The sequence below is a fragment of the Martes martes genome, assembly GCF_963455335.1.
Source record: "Martes martes genome assembly, chromosome: 8".
Lineage (NCBI taxonomy): Eukaryota > Metazoa > Chordata > Mammalia > Carnivora > Mustelidae > Martes > Martes martes.
In genome coordinates this window covers 80,066,902-80,091,756 of record NC_137895.1, presented here as the reverse complement: position 1 = coordinate 80,091,756, position 24,855 = coordinate 80,066,902, and the positions used below count along the sequence as shown (strand labels likewise).

At 37.8% G+C, this 24,855-nt stretch overlaps 1 protein-coding gene across 2 annotated transcripts in view; it reads right to left on the bottom strand.

Annotated features, from left to right (window-relative positions):
* TMEM117 (transmembrane protein 117) overlaps positions 1–24,855 on the bottom strand; it is a 462,147-nt gene that overhangs the window by 213,359 nt on the left and 223,933 nt on the right. For both annotated transcript variants that reach the window (XM_080811384.1, XM_080811383.1), the window contains one exon: positions 8,469–8,568. In XM_080811384.1, coding sequence (XP_080667510.1) covers positions 8,469–8,546 — 78 coding nt within the window. In that variant the 5' untranslated portion in view covers positions 8,547–8,568. The remainder of the gene's footprint in view (positions 1–8,468; positions 8,569–24,855) is intronic.

The following is a 24,855-nucleotide window of genomic DNA, read 5'->3' as shown; positions in this document are numbered from 1 at the left end:
TATAAACCAAGTAATAGAAATAAAGCATAATGGAACAGAAAGGTGCTGAAACTGCAGTGGGATGGGAAAAATGAACAGGGAACGTGTCCTGCCTCCATGGGAACGTCTCTCTGTGAGTGATGGCCATTGTGTCTTCCTATCTTACCACAGTTCAATTCAGTACACTTCCATAGATGCCTTTCATGCTTAGAATAAAATAGTCCATAAATTTTTAATAAATGAATATAAATTACATATAATATACCTATAACATATTATGGAATTTCCTATAGACATTGAATTTAGAAGAGTTGGAGCAGAGCCAGAATTTGTGCTTCTATTCTTAAACATCTCTGTGCTACAACCTATTTCACTCAGAAATCCTTTATTTCCTGCCAGATTGTTAATACTTTAAAAATCCAAGAGTCCTGAAAATTAAGATTCTTGATCACCATTTGTGATGCTCTCTGAAAATAGGTTAGACTCTCCTGTCTTATTAATTTTTTAGTGAGAACTTATTATTTTGAAGGAACATGAAACACAATGCTAAAATATTTATAGAGACATTAAAATATTTATACGTGCAAAAGTAAAATGACCATATTTGGTTCTAAATTTTCTAATGAATAAAAGGAAATATAAAAAATAATTCTCCTCTTATGCTCTCTGTTTCAATCAAATGGCCAAATGAACTGGCAATGATTTTTGACAATTACAAGTACTATTAAATCTACTGTCCTTTGGGTTTGTCTGTGTTGATGCCCTGCCCAGATTCTCTGCGCTACTGGTACACTCCACTCCCCAAGAACATAACACCCAGTGGACCAGGCCAAAGGGAGATTTTCTCTGCAGCCATATTGACCACACCTCCCCTTGCCTCCTTCCCCACCTCTCTCCTGCTTCTCTCATCTCCCTACAGGGTTCTCTGAAGCGCTCTTCCTCAACAAATCTTGTGCCCCCAAATCTGTGATGCATGCTCTTTTATTGGGATTCTCACTCAACAAAGAATCTTTCTAGATAGAATATATTATGACCTCGTTAAATTATTGATCCAGTTTCTGCTTGCACTATACAAAATAATGAAATGAAAACTATAGACTTATCAAATATGTGGTTAACCAATCATAGCGATAACTGAAGTCATGAAATAGCTCCAACAAATAAGCAGAGAAAGAGAGTAAATGATAAAAACTCAGAGTAATGTCAGGTTCTTGAGTCCAGCTCCAGTGGTTAAATATCTCATTTGTGTCCTTCCGTTTGTCATATACACTTGCTCAATGAGTTTGCTAACTCTGATCCTTCTAGTCTGTCTATCACAGTATAAATCCTCTTCCATTATTTAAATTCAGCAGAGCTTTTATTGCTACCTTATTTCAGATACTAAATCAATTCAATTATGCTTTTTACTCTGCCATTTTGATATAAGTGAAAGAGAAATAATTAGAAAACTGGCATTGATCATAATATGAATTGCCAAGCTCAATTCCAGACAGAATAATAAGCTAGATATGGTGTCAGTTATACTATAAGCTATTGTTCACTGACAACCTTCGCATCTGCACAGCAGTCCACAAAATAAGGGAAGGTGTATAATAGACAATGTTAAAACTAAATAAACTATTATTAATTTGGTGATATGAAAATAACAGAGATAATCACAACCCTCCTGTAGTGAGCATGAAATAATAATAGAAAATAAGCAATAAGCACAGGACACCAATACAAACTCTTGCCCGATTTTAAGTTAGTATGTATATATAATTAAAAATTTTATTTCATATTTTCTACCTTTAAGTCAGAAGGGATATTTTACTCTCAGAGCTGCAGAAACATTCCCTCCCTCTATTCTGTTCCAGATTTATAAATAAATACTAATTCAGGAGTAGAAATTATTCTCAAGCATACACCATTCTTTAATTCTCTCTGCCTCTGTCCATTGAAGTCTAACCAATTTCTGTCTTATGTGGTAATGGCTCTCTGCTTAAGTGGCTGAAGGGATATGCCTCAACCTAGCTTCCTTCCATCCCCAGAGCCAGGAGCAAAACTATACCGCTGACAGCAATTATGCCCACTCAAGGAACCCTCTGGAAAGATCTCTGGAACTCCATCTTTGTGTTATCTACAAATGCCTTCTAGACCCAAAGGATACATCACAATTTGGGGATAATGACACCAACAATCTATTACTTCCATCCAAGGGCGTTTACAAGCATGTGTCCTCCTGGCTATGGAAACAGGCTTAGCGAGCTTTGAGGGGCAGGGGCATGGGAAGACTCTGAACAATCTAGTTCTCCCTCCACCTTTTCAGCATTCTGGAACGTCCGTTTCACGACACTAGGTCACAAAGGGGAGCAAGAAGGAAACGAGGAAAAAGAAATGGAACTTAATGCATATGTACTCTTAGGATCTCTTTATTCTTCAGTGAAGATTTCTAAAGCATCTATTTCACACCAGGTACTGTGGTGAGTGCCACAAGTGGTGCTGGAACTCCCCTCGGGAAGTTTCTAATCAGGAAGAGTTTTCAGCTTTACCTCTTAAATTAACAGTCTTTTGGAACAAAGGTAATAGCAATATAAATATGAACTACACAATCTCTGAAGACATAGAAAACGTGTGAAAAATAAGAAGGCAAAATCGAAATCAAATACTTAGAGGGATAATACAGTATTTACACAGGAAACAGGCACAGTTAAAATTGAAGGGTGAAATATATCTTTAAAAATGCTTTCTTTCTTGGGGCACCTGGGTAGCTCAGTGGGTTAAAGCCTCTGCCTTCGGCTCAGGTCATGGTCCCAGGGTCCTGGGATCGAGCCCCACACTGGGGTCTCTGCTCCACAGGGAGCCTGTTTCTTCCTCTCTCTCTGCTTACCTCTCTGCCTACTTGTGATCTCTGTCTGTCAAGTAAATAAATAAAATCTTTTTTAAAAAAAATGCTTTCTTTCTCTAAAAATCATATTCTTGAGAGATTCTATAGAGAAAATTAAGCAAATATTAAAATTTTATTTCTTGTTATAATCCAACTACCAGGGCTTTATTTTATCAATCTAAAGGCATTTCCACATGAACATATTGACTACATTTGTCTAGCTCTAATGGAACTCTGAATTTCAAAAAGAAAAAATAAAGTCTCTTAAAATCATACACAGTTTAAAAAAAATGGTCACTAAAAATGTGAAATAAAGGTAAATCCAACTGGCAAACAATGACATTGTTTTTTGTATGAATGGCATCTCTTTATGGTGGAAGCTTAGCTAGTAGCAGCACACATATGCACAAAAGTCCACAGATAATCCTTTCAAAAATATGGTGAGGCTAAGGTCCCATGAGTATTAGGATTTGATACACACCATATTTGGTTTTATGATGAAAAAATGCTTTATGACTTCAGTTTTTACCATGTCATTATCATCTTTAGGTCATGACTCAACTTCACCTCATGTGTACCCTTCCTCCCCCACCCACAGCCATGAACCTCAAACCTGGACTCTGATATCCCTATCACTATCATAAGCCAGATTACCTTTTATAGCTGTAACAGAAAATACACTAGAGCAGGAAGAAGCAGGGGCTGGGGAAAAGGTATAGAGAGACAGGAAGTGATTTTTCCTTCTGGTAGTAAATAAGAGGGAGAAGCAAACACCATCTTGATGTCCTCAGCGTCACCTGTCACCTTAGACCTGAGTAGAGCCTGTGGTCTTTGTCTTCTGAAGGAGGGATGGTAAAACTAGAGAAATGTGCTATGGGATGGGCCAACACCTCTCTCCTTGTTCAATGACAGAGTGTGGGCAAATTTCATGACAGAGCTCTTCTCTGCTCCTATCAACATGAACGTCCAGCTCAGTGCTGAATGATACCATCCATCACTTTAAGTATTACTTTTTTCTAAGTTTTTAAAAAATCTATTTGACAAAAAAAGTAACTTTAACCCTGATAATTTTTTTTTTTTTTGTCCTCTGCATGAAGCATCCCACAGAGCTAAGAATAGTCAGGATGGCCTAGGAAATTGAGCCTAGTAGAGTTTGATGCTCTGTAGTGTGAGGGGCAAATCCAGTTGTGAGACTGGTTGATATCAGCTATGCCTGGGGAATGTATCAGTCCCAGTATGCCTTTTAAAACCATGGGGAAGTTCTGAACTATTTCCATAAAAGAATAATTCTCCATTTCAGAAATACATTAAAAGGCACACTTTTATTGGAAATGTAAATAGTCACTTACTTTTCCATGACAGTCACCTTCATCATTGATATTCACTTCATGATGAGAATTCTATAGACAAATGAAGGTCAAAGCTCCTCAGACTCCTCTCATGAGGAAAACTATTACTTTTTAAAATGTTATCAATGCACACATATGTAGACATATAAATATTTATATGGAAACTTACCACCTAGTTGGTGAATAAAAATGGGAATAGAAATGATGTGCTCTGGGAAGCCTCCCTGTGTGACTGTACTTTTAAATCAGAAGGGCACTGTGTTTCTTTTGCCATTTCTATCTCTGTGTCTAACAGGGAAAGGTCAATATTTCATATAACATAAGCAGAAAAGGACTTTGGATTGATTCTCTCTCCGTTTACAGAAAGAAAAACATGGGAGGCCCCAGAAGGTGAAGTGACTTAAGATCACACTGCTGGGTTAAACCTAAAACACAGTTTTCTTGATTCTCGATCCGGTCCCACCTTGGTGGTACTGGAAATATTGATCACAGTAATCTGCAGCATTGAAAAAGGTAAAAAGTTACCAGGTTAACTAGCAAAAATAGAAGGCATTACAGTAGTAGATTTAGAAGAAACGATGAAGGTCAGACAGAGCTCAGAGGGAGAGAAAAACCACAGCTGAACTGTGGAATTATTTGTATTCTGCTAAGCCACAAGAGTAGGGCAGATGAGTCCACAGTAGAAATCCAGTTAGAAAAGGTAAAGGTCTTTGGTCGAAGTTGCCCCAGGCATTTGCCTCTCAAGGCTGTCCTAGAAATTGGACCCTGCCTTATAATTCAAAAGGAAAAAAAAAAATCCCAATTAAAAAAATAAAACTAGTAAATAGGGGCAGAGCCACATATGGTATTGGAAACACTGTCTTGAGGGAAAGTCTGGGGAGGGTTTAGATAGAATTGGGCCACAAACAAATAACGATGCCGTCATGGGAAAGAAAATAATTTCGGTATCAAATGGTGGACTTAAGCCTGAAAACTGTAGAGTAAGGTCCTAGGGCTTGCTGGTCTGGTGCTTCTCCCCTGACTTTGATCAGGTGCAGAGTTGCATGGAAGTCAGGAAGTAATGGATCATATTGCCTTAGTGTGTTCTAACACGGGTGACTGGAGAAAACTCCAGACCTTGGTCTAGAAACTGGACCAAAGGCCTGGGATAAGCTGGGAAAAACATGAACAGCTGCAATAAAGCACTTATATCTCCCTCGCACTGCCAGCATCACAGGACCACATACTTCATCTTCACAGAAAACCTATAACATGGGTAACAACTATTAGCCCCCTTAAAGAAATGTGCAAACCGGGGCTCTGAGGATTGCATTATTATTTGTGGAAGATCAAGCCAGACATAGCAAGGTCGGAGGATCCAAATTTCTGAATTCTCTTTCCCATTTTATGAAGCAGATTCACCATAATATGGAGTAAGAAAGAATATCACAATCCACAGTTAGTGCAGAAATTTTTCAAAAGGTATCACCTCATATTTCATGGAAATTACATGTTTAAAGTTTTCCTTCTTCTTTCTCTTCTAAAAGGGAAATCGTTTTAGAAGGGACATAGTTTTCCTTCTAAATAGTTTTTCCCAATGGAAACAGAAATTTGTGACATGAGGCAGCCTGCTCTTAATATCCGGCTTTTTTTTTTCCTAAAGAATTTTCTGCATTTTTAAAAATAAGCTCTGTGTCCAACATGGGGCTTGAACTCACAACCCTGAGATCAAAAGTCGCATGCACTACCTACTGAGTCAGCCATGTTCCCTGATGTTTGGTTTATTATCTACTTGATTACAAATAAAATAAATCAGTTTTCAAAACTAGATTTAAAGTTAATGGAATGGGATCCATTTGGTACTTTGTTCTATTAACATTCTAAAATTGAACAGGTAGGGGAGGAGGCTCAAAAATCAGCTATACAAACCCCTTGGTAGTTCCTTAATATTCTTACAGGATGATCACGGTAGTAGCAGTAAAGATATAACTGTTTCCTCTCTCCTGAAAACACTTGTTCTAGGTAAGACACAAAGGTATCCACAGGTAAGACACAAAGCTATCCACAGAAAGGGCAGTAACGGTTGCAACAATCGTTACTTGGGACACATTTGTAGGGGCATGTCCCTGCCAAGTCTTGTTTAGGTAGGGCACCCTCATCTTTGGTAGGTCCTTTCATTTTCAAGTGAAGATGAATAAAGCCAATTATGATTAACTACACTTACGAGAGGTGTCAACAAATGTTAACATGTTCTGTTTTTATGAGAGTTATGCTCTTCGTACTCTGAGATTCTCTTATAAACTCATAGGACCTAGAGCTTTCAAGCTACATACTATACTTCATTAATCCAATGGTTAAAACAGAGGTACTCATCTGTTAATGGACACTTGGGTTGCTCCCATATCTTGGCTACTGTAAATAACACTACAATAAACATAGAAGTGCATACATCTTTTTGAATAAGTGTTTTCGTTTTTGGGGGATAAAGAAGACGTGGCATGTATATGCAATGGAGTATTACTCAGCCATAAAAAAGAATGATATCTTGTCATTTGCAAAAACATTGATGGACCTAGAGGATATAATGCTAAGCAAAGTAAGTCAGACAGAGAAAGACAAATATCATAAGATTTTATTCATATGTGTAATTTAAGAAACAAAAAGAGACAAATAAAAACCCAGACCTTTAATATAGAGAACAAAATGAGGACTGATGGAGGTGATGGGGGGGTGGTGCTAAATGGGTGATGAACATTAAGGAGGGCACTTGTGATGAGCACTGGGTGTTAGATTTAAGTGATGAACCACTAAATTCTACTCCTGAAACTAATATATATTTTTTAAAGCTTCTGTTTATTTATTTGACAGACTGATCACAAGTAGGCAGAGAGGCAGGCAGAGAGGGAGAGGGAGAAGCAGGGTCCCTGCAGAGCAGAGAGCCCGATTCAGGGCTCAATCCCAGGACCCTGGGATCATGATCTCAGCTGAAGGCAGAGGCTTTAACCCACTGAACCACCCAGGCGCCCCACTCCTGAAACTAATATTACACTGTATGTTAACTAACTAGAATTTAAATAAAAACTTGAAATAAAAACAAACAAAAGCAAACAAACAGACAAACAAGAAAGCAGACTCTTAAATACAGAGAACAAATTGGTGGTTGCTGGAGGAGAGGTGGGTGGGGGGTGGGTGAAACAGACAAAGGAGATTAAGAGTACATTTATCTTGATGAGCACTGAGAAATGTATAAAATTGTGGAATCACTACATTGTACACCTGAAACTAATATAACACTGTGTTAACTATACCTGAATTAAAACAATGCTTTAAAGATTTTATTTATTTGACACAGAGAGAGAGGGAGAGAGAGAGCACAAGAAGGGGAATGGCAGGCAGGGGGAAAGCAGGGAGCCCGATGCAGGGCTCGATCCCAGGACGCTGGGATCACGACCTGAGCTGAAGGCAGATGCTTAACCCACAGAGCCACCCCGGTGCCCCCTAAAAAATATTAAATGAAAACTACAAATGAAACAAGATGTTACTCTCTTGGCAGATGAACTCAGCATGAAATATGGTTTGTCTATTTGTTGTAGGCTTAAAATAATAATAAATACTAGCAATGCAAAATTAATTTTGTAGGTTCAATGAGGAAAATAAACATAGAAAACTATTTGAAAAGCCCTAACTACGCTTGTGGTGAGCATAGCATAACGTACAAAGATGTTGATTCATTATGTTGTATACCTGAAACTAATGTTAACTGGGTGTCAACAATACTCAAATAAAAAAATTAAATAAAAATAAAACAATATGAATAAAATTGTAAAAGATGTGTTGTGAAAAAGAAATTTTTAAAAATAAAAACAGCTGTTAAAAATCTTTCATATGGTCTTCTGAGACAGGCCAGACAACATTCCTTACCTGAAACTTGCAAATGTCAAAAACAACAATCTTCACAAAATTATTTAGAACATCACAAGGAAGTTTCTGTTAATGTCATTATTGTGTATATGTTGGTATGCTCATATGTATACAGATAGATACACAGGTATTTATGTTATAAAGAAGTATTTCCTGGTGGACAGCCATCATTCATATTATAATTGCATGAATTTTTCCCCTAAGGTAAACAGATATTGCAAATAATCTCTAAATTTATCTGTACTCATGAATTTGTTCCACTCAAGAGAGAAGTAACTCTTTTGCTCTAAACCCATCAAAGGCAGTGTCTATCCAATATTATGAACATTTTCCTCCATCAAATGTTTGAAATGGGTGAAGTTAAAATTTCTTACCATCCAGGCTGTGACAAAGTCCCCCATCCAGGTCCCTACTGCAGCTAATTTCATGAAACTTTCATTTCGGATGCCCATATAGTCTGTAATGATATATGCTCTGTGGAAACAAACACACAAGACATTGTCCAGACTGAGAGAGCCGTATCAAAGCCTTCTGGTTCAACAACACGCAAAGGGACTTCCCTCCCTTTCAACATGCTCTCCTGCCTTTGTCTCATCACATATGCTTACAGATCTGAAAGGCTAGGAAGACTTCTGAGGGTGTCTGGGTCAGTTCCAATTAGATCTGAAGACTGACTGTGGCTATACCAATTACCATGTGCATTTCATTTTCAAGCTGTAAGACTGACAACGGTTTTTGAAAAATCAAACAGAAATACTCAGTAACGGCATCATTTCATGCTCACTCAGGTATGCAGAGAGTGGAAACAATTCCCGTATCAGAGTAACTTGAAAGGGAAGAGAAAAGCTTGTTTTTCCTTCAGTTCTGTTGACTCAGAACCATTGAAGAGGTACTGGGACTAGGCTTTGGATATAATATCATACCTGAACGATGGTCAAAAAAATGTCCATTTGAGAAAATTTCCACACAATAAAGAAATGTAAAATTTGATTCAAAAACATGTGGTTTAAATTATTAAATACCAATAACCAGATTTAATTTCATCTCTTTTTATGTCACAAATTCTTCTGCTTCATGGTCTTCATGACCCAAAGAGAGATTCAAAGGCACAATTGATCATGAAACAGAAGAACAAGACTATGCTTATTGCATGTAATTTTCATTTCCTTCCCCTCATTTGATATTCAAGAAAATCCTAGTATTATTTTCTCATTGTACAATTTTTCCAGGAAAACTGGGACACAGGGAGATCACTTAAGTTGCCCAATCAATACCACATAACTAATGAATGGTAATTAGGAATCAAATTTCTTTCTCTCTTTCTCTCTCTCCAAGTTTTTTTCACTCAAATTTTTTTACATTAAATTTTGTTCCTTTTCTTAAACGTGATAACACCTGTACAATTTAGACTATTAGTTAACCTTGATTCTTCTTAGATCAATATAAAATTAATACAAATTTAGGATAAAATTTAATACAAAATACAGTTGAAAATGATATGTTTGTTATTTAGTGAAACTATGAAGAAATACTTTTTTGAAGTCACTGAGAGGTAAATCATCCCAATTCAGTTGGTTTTTTTCTGGAGTTCTTTCTTATAGTTTTGTTATCCATAAAATAAACAAATATTTAAGTAGCTTAACTTAACAACAAAAATAAACTTATGAACTCTTAGAAAAACTTTTTTTTCCACATGCTTCACCTACCTTAGAAGATCTTTATAAAAATCCTAAGCTCTCACCTCAAAATTCTGCGTCTCTATTCCATAGGTTTCCATAATAACTAAAATAATTATAGCTACCATAAACTGCTGGTTTACAACATTCCAGAGATCATTATAAGCACTTTAAGTACAATGTCTCCAAGAGCTTTCATGTCAGTGCAATGAGATGTATCATTATTCCTGTTTCACAGATAAGGCATTGAGGCGTTGGAGAGTTTTTGCAATTTTCACAAGGTCAAGCATCTAGTAAATGGACAAGGTTTGAATCTAAATTTGATTGACTCCCAAATTCAGACACTTAACTACTATGCTCTCTGTATCTTCTTCCTACAAGGGTTAGTGAGATGTAAAAAAAACCACAAAGAATATCTACTCTGTTTCCCAGTATTTTAGTAGACTACGAAGATGGAGAATTATTTCCTTTCAGGATAATTCGTAACAGAATCAAGAAGTAGCATGCAGAAGCTGTGGCTCATAAGAGCTACCCTCAAGTCTTGGAACCCCACTGAGTTCGCCAACCTGAGCAGCCTCCATGTGAAAGCCCCTAAGTTAACATGGACAGCTTGGTCTTACTCCCTTCAGTATCACGACTGGCGAACGGTTTTTGGGCAGTGAACTCAGCGTACTTTATAGAGTATTAGCTCTAGTAACTGTCCAGCTCTTTCGGTGACACTTATTTTGAAGGATGTGTTCAATGACACATCCCCACCTGCCTACTTTGCCAATTAGTTCTGGAATACCTTGAGCTAGGATGGAAATTTCAGGGTACCTTCCTTGTGGTAACATAGATATGTCTAAAAGAAGACCTCATTCTCTAATTTCAGTACCTAAAAATAGGGATAAAATGGATAAGCTTGCAAGAGATTAATGATCCAGCCAAGAACAACTAAAACATAAATAAAAGACAGAAATTACCACTCAAAATCTGCTTAAAACAAACTGAGACCTGATTAAGCAATGAGAACTAGAAAAAAAAACAAGATACCAGACTTGAGGGAATTGTGGAAAGGTTAGCTCTATCTTCTCTGGGGACATTAGCTGATTCTGCATGCAAGGCAAGCAGATGAGAATCTGGGCTTTGTGCGGGCAAGGGGCAGTCTCAGCGAACTGGAGAGACAAACATTAGGAACTTAAGGAGCTGAGATCCTCATCTTCAAGGGGTGTGGAAGGAAGTATGATACACAGCTGGGTTTACTTTCAAGACATTTGCCAAATTACGAATTATGTTCGGGGGGAAGCCAAGAGACTAAGCAGAGAGTCTCTGAGAAGCATAGCAGAGGTTTGGCAATTTCACCACATTGAGAAGACTACTGTTCGTTCCAGAGCCTGACAGAAGGAATGGCCCAATAGAACACACAGAACGATAGGAGGCTAGAGGAAACCAGAGATGGATGGGTCCGTACTAAAACTGAATCAGTCCTTACCCACTCCATTCCATGACTGAATTAAGGTGATCAGTTTCTATTCCTCCCACCTAACAGGAAAGAATGAACATTTTCGGGAAGAATAAAATATCATCTAGATCCTCTACACATTCTTATATATACCAAACATCATTCAATGAAAAATTACTAGGATGTCAAGAAACAGGGCCATACTACCAAAAATTAAGAGAAAAATGGTGTCTAAAACTAGATAATAAGCTCAAGGAGGACAGGGAGCTATTTTGGCCATTCTTTTCACTGTTGATTTCCCTAGCACTTAAGAGCACTTCCTGCATATAGTAGGTGATCAATAAACATTTGCTTATTGTGTAAATTAACAAAGCAAACCAAGTTATTCATATTTTTTTCTATATGGTATGGATAGATCTATGTATATTAGATCATAGAAACCATAGTAAACTAAGATTTGAACCGTGGGCATGTGGTGAATACTGAATGCTATGGTAACAATGAAGATGAGACAGCACAGATAATTTATGAAATAACTAGTACATATAAAAGTGAAGAGTGATATATAAAAGGTAGTAGGTATTCTAACTTTTCTTGCTTTAGACAAACATACAGAATTACAAATATGTAACCTGTCACAAAAATTTGCAAGTGCTAGTTCATTGATTTGCCTACCCATTAACAGTAACGATAGTGCCTGTTCTGGCTATAAAGGACAGAGGCGGCATACATTTATATCACCAATGTTAGCCAGTTTGTTGTGCAGCATCATACCCAATGTTTTGGGGAGTGATTTAGAATTAAATATTATTTGCTAGAGGCACCATTAACGTTTTAGTTTTGTTTGGAGTTTTAGCTAATTATTTCAACTATTCATACATCTTTTGTTTGTTTTCTATTTTACCTAGTTATATCCACTATGCATAGATCTAGAAAATCTTGCAGTTCTACCAGCCTTCCTGGTAAATACCAATCTTTGATATCTTCTTTAAAAATTCTAAATGAATTTTACAGCTGTGACTTCGGTTTTTATTTTTTCTTGAGATCTCAAGTTTAACTGTCAAATCCATAACAGATGTGTGCAGACTTCAATATACAGGGTCTTGGAAATGTTCATCATTATCAAAACAGCCTGAAAAGCTATCAAGACTATCATACCTAGTGAAAACCATGTGCTAAATGGGCATAAACTAATCAGATTCTAACGTGGGCTAAACAGTCCATAAAATTATAATCTAGGAAATTGATCTTATAGGTGACAAACTTGATCACTAGCAACAAAAGTTCCAGTTCACTTCAATCTATTACTTATGTGTACATGGATGTAGTCAATGCCAGGTGATTTAGGAGTTGAGTCTCTGAAAGTTTAACAGGAGGCAGTAAACATAGATCACCAAACCAATATGGATTCATGCTTCACTGAAGATCCATCTGTAGCCAGCTGGATTCATAATGTCACAGCTGTCTCTCCCAGCCATGTTTGGGCAACATAAACAAGATTGGGGGCTTCATACACAAGTAAATCATGGATAAGGAGTTGACTTACAGGAGTACAGTCCTGCATTAAACACAATGAAACTAAAGCAAAAATTTTAAGTATTCTTAACGACACTGAGGAAAAAATTTGTCACTACAGAGCACCAGGAATTAAACCTAGATTTATTATACTATATTTTCCCAATCTTTTTCTGTTTGTGACGAAATGATTAACAGCCTTTAATCTAGTCATTTAGTGAACTATTATCTAAATAACCACATTTTAGTATTTTTGCTCAAAATTCTTAGTTCTTCCTTATTGAAAGGCTTTGATAGAACTCGATACATGTGTATGAACCTTCCAGGCAAGACCTGGGGTATGAACTTATGAAGCAAGATGCATTGGAATGTCAAAATCCTGCAGACAATGATTAGAACTAGCCTGACATAATTAAAATCACATCTGGGCCTAACAACACTGACAGATAAAATACTACCTCAAATTTCCCAACTTCAGCCATATATACCTTCTCATTTTTAAGAGAAAGACATGCATAAGAAGACTGCAGATGGCGTTTTCACTGAACAAACTCACCCTGCCTGTGAATAAATTCTCCAAACATCAACCAATCCTTTCATCACTTGCTTTGCTTCAGTCCATTCAGTGAAACTCGTCTGTACTAAATACAGAAACCTCAGGATACCAGCAATTCCTCCCCCTCCTTTACTCCTAAAATTTGATTATTCACTAAGATTACTTCTGAAAGGCTCTCAAATCTATGCTGTTTTTCCTGTCATCACTACTACCAACATCTTAATCCTCTTCATAAACCTCTGTAATCTAAATTAAAACAATGGCCTCCTGGGACGCCTGGATGGCTCAGTTGGTTAAGCAGCTGCCTTTAGCTCAGGTCATGATCCCAGCATCCTGGGATCAAGTCCCACATTGGGCTCCTTGCTCGGCAGGGAGCCTGCTTCTCCCTCTGCCTCTGTCTGTCAGTGCTCACTCTCTCTCTCTCTCTGACAAATAAATAAATAAAATCTTAAAAAAAAAAAAAAAAGCAATGGCCTCCTATTTCTCTGTGACTGTCTTCCTCTATTTCAGACTGTGTATTGCCACTGTGGTGACCCCTGGGCAAGGAAAACATTATCCCAAAAGAAGGAGTCCTAGAACCAGAAAGTCCTGGGTTTGCAAACTACCTCCCACTTTATGACCCAGGAGAAATGATCAACTCATTCCCTTATCTGTAGAGTGGGGATGAAAACATCAATTTCACACACAGTTTTCCTGAGGATTAAGATTATTACATTTTTGGGGCACCTGGGTGGCTCAGTGGGTTAAAGCCTCTGCCTTCGGCTCAGGTCATGATCCCAGTGTCCTGGGATAGAGCCCCGAATCGGGCTCTCTGCTCTGCGGGGAGCCTGCTTCCTCCTCTCTCTCTACCTGCCTCTCTGCCTGGTTGTGATTTCTCTCTGTCAAATAAATAAAATATTAAAAAAAAAGATTATTACATTTTTGAGATAAGAATATAAAACTTCTAGCACATTTTCATAATAGGCATATAAAACATGGCAGACCTCTAGCCTACTGACTCCCACTTTGTAAAATAAAACAGTGGCTCCCACCGTCATGAGTAGAGCATGGAGAAGACTATCCACTCTGCCAAGCCATGCTTTCATTCAGACAAGTTTCTCTTCATGTCACAACCTCGTTTTATTAGATCCTCTCCCTCACCATGAAATCAATCTCACCAAACACCCCACTATTCTATAATGTGCCTTAGTATCCTTTTTTTTTTTTTTTTAAGCATTATTATCTTTGCATTCAGTGTTCTTTGTTTGGAATGCCGTCCTCTTTGTTCTGGCCTGAGATCACTAACTCAACCTGGCCACTGAGAAATCTCCTGCCATTACCCCTGAAAGCCACCCCTTCCCTGGTATTACCGTAACACTTTCAATATATTTCAGTATCAAATCATCTTCCTCAAGAATTTTAATGATTTTCTCCCATTGCCCCTCTCTCCCACAAGACTTAGCTCATCGAGGATAAAGAACATGTTTCATGGGGCGCCTGGGTGGCTCAGTAGGTTAAGCCTCTGCCTTCAGCTCAGGTCATAATCTCAGGATCCTGGGACTAAGTCCCACATCGGGCTCTCTGCTCAACAAGGAGCCTGCTTCCCCACCCCACCCCCCGCCCCTCTCTGCCTACCTGTGATCTCTGTCTGCTAAATAAATAAATAAAATATTAAAAAAAAAAAAAAAAGAACATGTTTCATTTGGCCAAGCAGGTAAATTTTTTCCCAGCTTATAATACAACTTAGGGATGTAGTAAATATTTAAATGAATTAAGTAGTCAATTGGTTCATTTATAATTATTTAGATCATTTGACACCAGGGCCAAACTAAGAAGAGGACAAAAGGATAAAAGATTAAAAAGAAAGAATCTGTAATATAACATAAACCAAAAAGAAACATCAAAGATGAGTAGGCTATATAATTATGATGTTCTAACAAAGAATAGAATATCATTGTATCATTTTTATTACCTCTTCTAGAATAAAAAGCTAGAGGCAAGAATATAATCAAATCAAAATGAAGAATACATCCTTGACTTTCTGTAATTACACATTGTAAATTAATTTGAATGTAATTTAGTTGACTAATAATAAAAAAAAGCAAAATACTATAAAATCTCTGCATGCTATCTACAGAATCTTATTACTTAAAAGGATCCTTTTAAGTTAAAAACGGAATTACCACATGATCCAGTAATTCCATTACTGGACATTTACTCACAGAATATGAAAACACTAGTTTAAAAAAAAAATACATGCACAACCTATGTTTAATGCAACAGTATCTACAATCACCAAATTGAGGAAGCAGCCCAAGTGTCCATTCATAGATGAATGGACAAAGAAGATGTGGAATATTACTAAGCCATGAAAAAGCATGAAATCTTGCCATTTGCGACAACACTGATGGATCCAAAGAGTATAATAAATTAAAAAAAATAAATCAGTCAGAGAAAGACAAACACCATATAATTTCACTTATATGTGGAATTTAAAAAACAAAACAAATGAGCAAAGAAAGAAGAGACGGACCAGATAATAGACTCTTAAATATAGAGAACAGACTGATAGTTACCAGAGGGGAGGCAGGTGGGGGGGGTGCTGGCTGAAATACATGATGGAGATTAAAGAATATACTTATCATGATGGGCCCTGAGTAATGTATAGAATTCCTGAATCACTATATTGTACACCTGAAACTAATATAATACTCTATGTTAATTATACCAGAATTAAATTTTAAAATAAAAATAAAAAACAAATAAGCTATGGAGTTGTAACATGCAGTATGGTAATTATACTTAATAATACTGAATTGGATATTTGAAAGTTACTAAGAGTATATATCTTTTTTTTTTAAAGATTTTACTTATTTATTTGAGAGAGCAAGAGAGCACAAGGGGCAGGGGGAGGAGGGATAGGAGGAGCTAAAGGGGGAGAGGAAGAAGCAGACTCTCCGCTGAGCAGGGACCTCAACCCCAACACAGGAGCCAGGGATCATGACCTGATCCAAAGCCAGATGCTCAACCCACTGAGCCACCTAGACACCCCAAGAGTGTAGACCTTAAAAATTCTCATCACAAGAAAAAAAAATTATGACTATATATGGTGATAAATGTTAACTAAGTTTATTATGGTCATCATTTTGCAGTATATACAAATATCAAATCATTATGTTGTACACCTGACACTAATATGTTATATATTAATTTTACCTCAATAAAAAATTAACAGAAAGATGGCAAAATATAGTAAGTAAATAAATAAAAGAATCCTTTTAAATGAGACTAGATATCGATATATAGCTTTTTGTACCAATTTGCTGGCCCAAACAATACAAGAGCTATATAGGAAAATACATTTCTTTTATTCATGTGAAAAAAGAAAACAAATTTGTCTCACTGCCCTTCAAATGGATACTGCCAAGCTACATTTGTTGTTTGTTCTTTGAAGTCAAAATTTAGAAGTTTACCAGACTATAAAATATTAAAGTCTCGAAACTAATTTTAGAGTTACAGAATTTTTGTGGTTATACCCCAAGTTTTTATCTTACTTCACTTTTTTTCCCTCACCTTCACAAATACTCCAGGAATATGCAATCAAACTGGATGCCCCAAATGGGCTTATCTTCTACTTTTAATGAATTAAACACAGCCAAGACACTTAATGTATCTTTAGCAAAGTCACTGGAAAAACAACAGAAAGAATAAAAATGTAAAATCCTGAACTTTTTGCTAAAAGAACCCCAATAAATCCCCACAGGAATCCAGAGAGCCACATATTACTTAAAATTAATTTCATATCTAACTTGATCACATTTTAATGTTAAATAACATTCAATGTGTTTATAACTATTCAGATAAAATATATCTGAATTGTAAAGTGAATTACAAGCTGAGCCAGAATGGCATTAATTAATTTATCCTACATAATGATGCTTCCTTCCAAACTAATTAGGGAGGCATAAAATAACTTATAAATTCTGCTAAGACTCCGATGCTGCTCAAAGAAGAACGAAAAGCAAGTTCAATTTTAATGGATGTTTTCCAATGAAGGTAAGTGTTCAGGGCTGTTAAAAGGTCAAAAATAGATAAGAAATAATGGAACGAAAACACTGGGACACAAATACAATAATTAACTTTTGGCAGAAACTGTAATTTTTCCACTGTGTGTAATAAAATAAAGAAACATGAAAAATGAGACTGTCTTTCTACTCCCTACAAAATTTTCAAATTCAAAGCATAATTGCTTTGTGATAGTATGATAATTATTTTTCCTTTCTCTTCTCCTTCCCCTCCCCCTCCCCCTCCCCTTCTCTTTCTCCTCCTCCTTCTTTTGGTTGTGAATTCAACCACTTCTCATTCTCTTCCCCATAGCTGGCTACACAACACTATTTCCCAATCACCTATTTCCCATTCTTGTTGAAGACATTTTAGGCTGTAAGTATAGAAGAGGGGGTGGGGGCTATTTTCCCAACCAAGAACCCTTCTTGCAGTATGTGAATTTATATTAGATAAGCATCTACCTTATTTCTTTTCATTTACTCACTAAACAAAAAATTACTGATGTCTCACTATATGCTAGACCATGGGCCTGATACATATAAGCTCATAATTTTCCGAGGGAAAGGAAATAGCACCTCAGAGCTAAGTGGTCACTTTCTACATTATCATCCAGTATTTCTTGTCTAATAATTTCTTCTCTCCTACAACTACCCTTCCTCAGTCAGGGTTCCAGGAGTAAGCCTACAGACACATGTATACAATAATATCCAACTCTGCCACTGGCCTATTTTTTTTTTCCTTTTCTGGTAATTAAGGACCAAGATTCAAAGATAAAAAGAAGGAAATCTTTATCTACAAGGTTGGCCTGGGGGGGGGGGCGGGGAAGGAATGTGTCCACATTCCGTCCTGTGCACTGGGAAACTCAAGTCTGCAGAAAGAGAGAAGGGGGGATTGACAGAAGATAGAGGTACATTGATTCACTCAAAGGAGGAAAAAAGAAAGATAACAGACCATAGGTGGGGGTCTAATTCCACCATTTTCCACAGAGTATGAGATTCCATGAGACACCTCCTGTTAATTTCTAGTAATTACTGCCTCCCATCTTTGTTCCTAAGCTCACTGGATTGAGTTTCCACTCATTGCAATGAAAAGAGTTGTAATCATTTGCCAAGGGAAAAAAACAAGTTACAGCCTAAAAATGTACTTTTGAATATTTAGTTCAATTTAAACAATACAAGAATCTTATAAATACTTTGAGAAAGAGATGCCATTAAACTGGCTAGAAGAAAAGAGTCACCAGTAGCTGATAAACTGATACTCATTTTCAAAAGACTCCTAAGAACAAGGATAAATGAACTGCGCCCACTCTTTACCCCACCGCCTAAGACAACAGGGAGACTTCTGTTTAAATCTAAGTGTACGATTCACTCGTACAAAATTCATAACTGTGCTGGATTTCCAAACAGCACCAATTAAAAAATGGGCACACAGGCTTTAGATAAAACCAATCTGTTAGAATGTGTCTCCATTTCATGAGATGCGGAGCACACTAGGAGAGTGTCAAACAAGTGACAATAAATGGGGGAGAAGCTGTGTGGTTCATAGATAAAAAGCTAGATAAAAAGGTGACATCTCTTAGCTTGCTGGCCTAAAAGGAACCTGATTTTGAAATAAAAAGTGTTGACAAAAGACAAAATAAAGATGGATAAAGTGTAGCTTAGAGAGAATGGAGGCTACATTTCTGACATATCAAAGATTTTTATAGGGCTGCTACAAGGTGTCACCAGAAGGTAACAAAAAGATCCGATGAAACCAACGTGACTTGGTGTAAAATAAAGAGCTGGAGAGAGTTTCACAGGAGCTTGTTAGGGGGAGCCCTGGAAGTGAGTTTGCCAATGGTATGAGTGACTTGGGGTAGCAGAGTTAGGACTCACAAATTTTCCAGGCGTCCAGTACTCTCGGTTGCTAAAGGGCACACACCTTTCACCCACAGCCAGCTCCACACTTAGACCGTCTGTGGAAGAGCTGAGCCCATGGGGCATTTCTTTATCCTAACAATGCCTAAGTGTTATCAAATGCCCTTCAAATTAGAAATGACATGATTCTTATTGCTCCATAAATTTGCTCTGCAATTTTGCTAATTATATAGCTTCATTTGATTTCACAATAAAGAATTTCATGCTCTGCTTTGCAATGTGTGCTTTACAAGCTATGCACTCAACCGGAACTAGAGGGATGGGATGAGGCATGGCCTCGTGGTGGTCTCCCACGGATGGGGAGGCTCCCCACCCGGCTGCCTGGGGCCCCCTTGCTGCAGGAGGAATTGTCATGCATTCTGTCAAGGCTCAAGTCAGGTACCTCAAGCCTCGCCCACACAGCCCACGGAGAGACATGGGAAGTTGTAAGGATACCGGGTGGGTCTGCGATCCTGCACTCACACCTCTTCCTATGGGTAACCCTCAGCCCCAACAACGAGGCTGACGTCTCGATAGCTTTGTTATACCACACCAGCCTGTGGCGGGGGTGGGGGGTGGAAATAAAGCCAAATTTCCACCCACCTTGTGAGCATTTTAGGCCCATCAAGTTCCTCCCAAATAATTCAGTGAGTTTGCAGAAAGTTGAATCTGTGCTTCTGAAACTAGTACTTTCAGCTATCATGGTGCTATTTTAAAATTAATACTGCTAAAGATGGTTCCAAAGATATCCTCTCTTCTACTGATGCCCACCCAAGTGTCTGTTACTGCAACGCCTGTTGTCACAGTGTGCCAAGGCCCAAAGATACTGATGTCTGTGCCAATGGCAAGGAAGATATTGCTGCATGTTGTATTACGGCGACCTATGTCACTTTCACCAGTTTTGAGGTCAATCACCAATACACGCACATTACTACACTAATGCCTGCCAGAGGCCAATATCCACAGTGCAGCTGATTCCTTACAACCTCAATTACCCACAGAGATGGTGGAGAAATGCCTTTTTTAACTTTCACTTGTTCATGTACAATAGCCTCATACCTTTGGATTCAGATGGGGCTAGGAATCAAATATGTTGTGCTTTATTTATAATGATTCCCTCCATTTCAACACCTGCCCATTGTCCTTGAACCAGATGTCCCCGCTTCAACAGGGACATCTAACTTAAGACCTTATTTCCCAGGATCCTCTTTTGCTGCCCCACATCACAGCAGTCCAGAGGCAGGGTTACATGTGAGAAGATAGCTTTCCCCTCTCCAGAAGGTACAGTCTAGGAATAAAAGAATCAAATCTGCAGAGTAGAAAAAGAGATGACAGAAAAGAAGAAAATTCAATAAAATTTTGGAAAGACAATTAAGGGATGGCAATGAACATGGTTTTAATTTTTTCTGTATGATTAAATCCTTCTGGGATGTGCATTAAGGAGGGAGCTAAAGTCTGCATCTGAACCTCAACAATACTCAAGAACAGAAAGCTCAGTGTTTCAGAAGGGGAGAGAGGGGAAGGACAGAACTGAAAACAGAAGCTGGAAATCTTGCAGGAGGAGGAGTTAGATTACCAGGCACCCTCCCTCAGCCAATAAAACCGGGAAATGACTTTGACCCCACCTAGTGAAGATGGACGTATGCTACCTGGAGAAATTCAGGCAAAGAGTTCTACACTTTAGTTAAAAATAGGAGCTGTAAAAATATAAGTTTGTATATAATATTATAATTAATACTTGTATTTTATACTATATATAATAATATTGCATATTAAATTGCAATTAAAATGCAATTAAATTGCATATAACATTATAAATCATATATCCGTGAGTCCCATTACCCACAATGCTGTTTCTCTGGGTTGAAAACATCTCAAAGATCAGCCTTGCCCTCCCCAAAAACCTTATTAACAATTGAGGTCTCCCAGTGAATTAGCTAAATGCTCACCAACGACAGCCCCCTTCCTCAAGAATTTCCTGTCTTAAGCTTATCTGTGCACAGAGACTTTCTAATCATCTTCTTCTTGTCCCCTCTTAAAAATGAGCAGAGATTGGACATTACCATATATTTGAGAAAAATCTCTAGCAAGAAAAAATAAAAGCTCAAAACTAAACAAAAATGAGGCACCCAGAGGAAATAGTGCAGAAAGCAGAGGAAAAGAGTGAGGATAGAATAAAGATATTTTTCACACCTCCAAAGTCAAAATTCAAATATATGCTGTCATAAAAAAGAAATCTAAAAGTAAGGCTACTTAACGGTTAAAAGTAAGATAGTAAAAAAAAAAATTTAGTTGAAAAAGATAGCATGAAAACAATAACAAACAGAAATATATACCTATTATTTATGTAAAATGTATAGTTAGTATAACTGATTATATCAAATTTTAAAGGCAAAACATACTATTATGGATTAAGAGGGAACCTTACTAAAGACAAAAGGTTCGGCTCATCAGGAAGATACGATGTGCCCATACAATAGAGAAACTTATAATAATTTGGCAAGGGGTAAGAAAAAGTAGACAAATTCACACAGGTAATAGGAAATAGCGACATATTTCTCTCAATAACCAATGACATCAGCAGACAAAAAAATCAGTAAGGACATAAAAGGATTTGAATGAGAGAATTAGCCAATTCTATCTAATGGATATACATAAAAGACTAACACAACTACAGAATGTACATTATTTTAATGCAACAGGAACATTTAGAAATATTGACCATAAACAATGCCACAAAGCAAGTCTCAAAAACTTTTAAATGACTGAATCTTACATACAATAGTCTTTGACCATAATATAACTACATTAGAAATCAATAATAAAAACATAACTTGACAACCCCCAGATCTTTGGAAACCAAGAGACACGTGTCCAAATCACATGTGAGTGAAAACAGAAATCTCAGTGGGAAACGGAAAATATTTTGAACTGCATAGTAATGAAAATATTGTGAGATACAACTAAAACAATGCTTAAACTTTTAATTTTAACATATTAGAAAAGAAGAAATGCTAAATAAACTAATGAATTAAAAGTCTTCCTCAAATTAGAGAGAAAAAAAACAAAAGAAAAATAGAATTTAATTTAACAAACAGTAAGAAAACAGAAATACACAATGCAGAGAGGATAAACAAAGTTGGTCCTCTGTAAAGACCTAAAATTGACTACTCTCTAGCAAGACTGATCAAAATTCCAATAAAGGGAGCGCCTGTGTGGCTCACTGGGTTAAAGCCTCTGCCTTCAGCTCAGGTCATGGTCTCAGGGTCCTGGGATCAAGCCCCACATCGGGCTCTCTGCTCAGTGGGGAGCCTGCTTCCTCTTCTCTCTCTGCCTCCCTCTCGGCCTACCTGTGATCTCTGTCAAAGACATAAATAAAATCTTAAAAAAAAAAAAAAGAATTCCAAGAAAGAAGGCATCAACAACCAACATCAGAAATGATAAAGGGACATCACTACAGAATCCGCAGAGATTAAAGAGAGTGAGAGTGTATTTTAAAAATTTAGATAAAAGCAAATTTCTAGAAAAACACTTATGAATTACCAAAAGGTACGTAGAAACAAAAAGCACTAAAAAATCAATCTATACCTATTCACGAAATTGAATTTATAATTAGAAACTTTTCTACTGGAAAATTCCAGGCCCTGATGTATATACACGGGCACCAAGAGAGATGTACGGAGATGTTTATAGCATCGTTATTTATAAGAGCCTCAAACTGGAAACAGCCTGAATATCTGTCAACAGAAGAAAAGATAAATATATCATGGCTTTATCATACAGTGGAGACTATTCAACAATGAAAACAAACCACTCTGATACAAAGCCTGGATGGATCTCAGAAACCACGACATAAACAAAGCCAGACAAAAAAGAGAGCATACTGTATGATTACAAGTATATGAAGCTCAGAAACAGCAAAGCTAAACTGTAGTCATTGGGGAGGTATTACGAGCAAGAGTGAAGGGCATTAAAGTGAGATAGTGGTTACACTGGAGGGACGGCAGGATAGAGGGGTTTATTATCAGGAAAGACAGCTACAGGGCATCTGGGATGATGGCAACAGCACTGGTGCTTAACGTGAATGGTGATAACATGTGTGTTCACGTAAAAATACCTTATAACAACTTATTATGCGAAAATTAAGCTGTACGTATGTGTTCTATGTACTTTTGTGTAGGTATGTTATTTCTGTATTTTTTAAATGACAAAAGTAATCATTATTATAGAAGAGACTTAAGAAATGGTGGCTATTGGGGTGCCTCGGTGGCTCACTTGGTTAAGCGTCTGCTTTCGGCTCAGGTCATGATCCCAGGGTCCTGCGACTAAGCCCCACATTGGGCTTCCTGCTCAGGGCTAGGACTCCCAGCTCAGTGGGGAACCTGCTTCTCCTCTCCCTTTGCCCCTTCCCCCCCATGCTCTATTTCTCTCTCTCTCAAAAAAAAAAAAAAAAAAAAAACTTAAAAAAAAAAGAAATGGTAGCTACTACTGTCATTTTTTAAAATATAACTTAGTTAATTAATTAATTTATTTATTTAGGGAGGGAGAAGAAAAGGGAGAATCTTAAGCAGACTCTATGCCCAGTGAGGAGCCTGACGTGGGGCTTGACCTCACAGCCCTGAGACCGTGACTTGAGCCAAAATCAAGAGTCAGACACTTTACCAACTGGGCCACCTATGCGCCCTTCATTACTGTCCTTTTCTAGGAGAAACACTGGGATAGCAAAAAATCAGCCCAGCATCCATAACGGGGATTAGCGGGTGCCGCAAAAGGGAGCAGAGGAACAGCAGAAGACACCCGAAGTGTGATCAAGCCGCGTGTGTTAGAGCAGTGCAATTAGTGAAAGAGGCTGGCTCGAACAAGGACAATGTAAAGGAATATAAAAGAGGAAGCTGAACATTAATGATGTAGTGAAGGGCACAGAGGGCCTACAATGTAATTTAGCCCTGTTTTAAAGACGATGGACAATTCGCATTTGGAATTTAGATGGCTTGAGTTGCTTCCATAAGCTATTAAATCTTTAACATCTTTAAACATCTTTCTGCTTCTTACCTAATCATGTTTCTTGGTATCTCTTAATGGAAAAGTGATGATACTGTCTCACCCAGTGCAAGGACTACCATTTTTACATACAAAATGCTTGACAGGGTAGAGACTAAATCAAGTGCCATTTGGAAGTCCCAAAAAAATTTCTGTCTGCTTCATTCATTTCAAGGCGTGAAGCAGAAAGTCACCTCACAGCAGTTGTTCCCTCGGCTGCATGAAGAATCACTCAGGTAATCCCCCAGTGGCTCCCTGGGTAAGACAAGAACATAGCTGGGCAAGGGAAGTGGGGAGTGTAAAAAACTTCTGTGACTCTAGCAAAGCTCTCCAAGCCCCCTGACATGCACAGCTGGTCCCCAGGGCAGGGACGTGTAGAGACTTGTCAGTGAGACCTGAGGTCAGACCCAGTGGTAAGGAAGAATGATGAGGCCTCCAAACAAAACTGTAAGGAAAGTGGGTGGCCAAGCAGCCAACGTGGGCCTGTGCACTCAGCAGCACGGGTAGGAGAGCTGGTTTCAGTCTGACTGATGGGAGCTCTTCTGAAGCCAGCCATTCTGGAGAAAGGGACACGCTCCTGGCCTAGGCATGGTC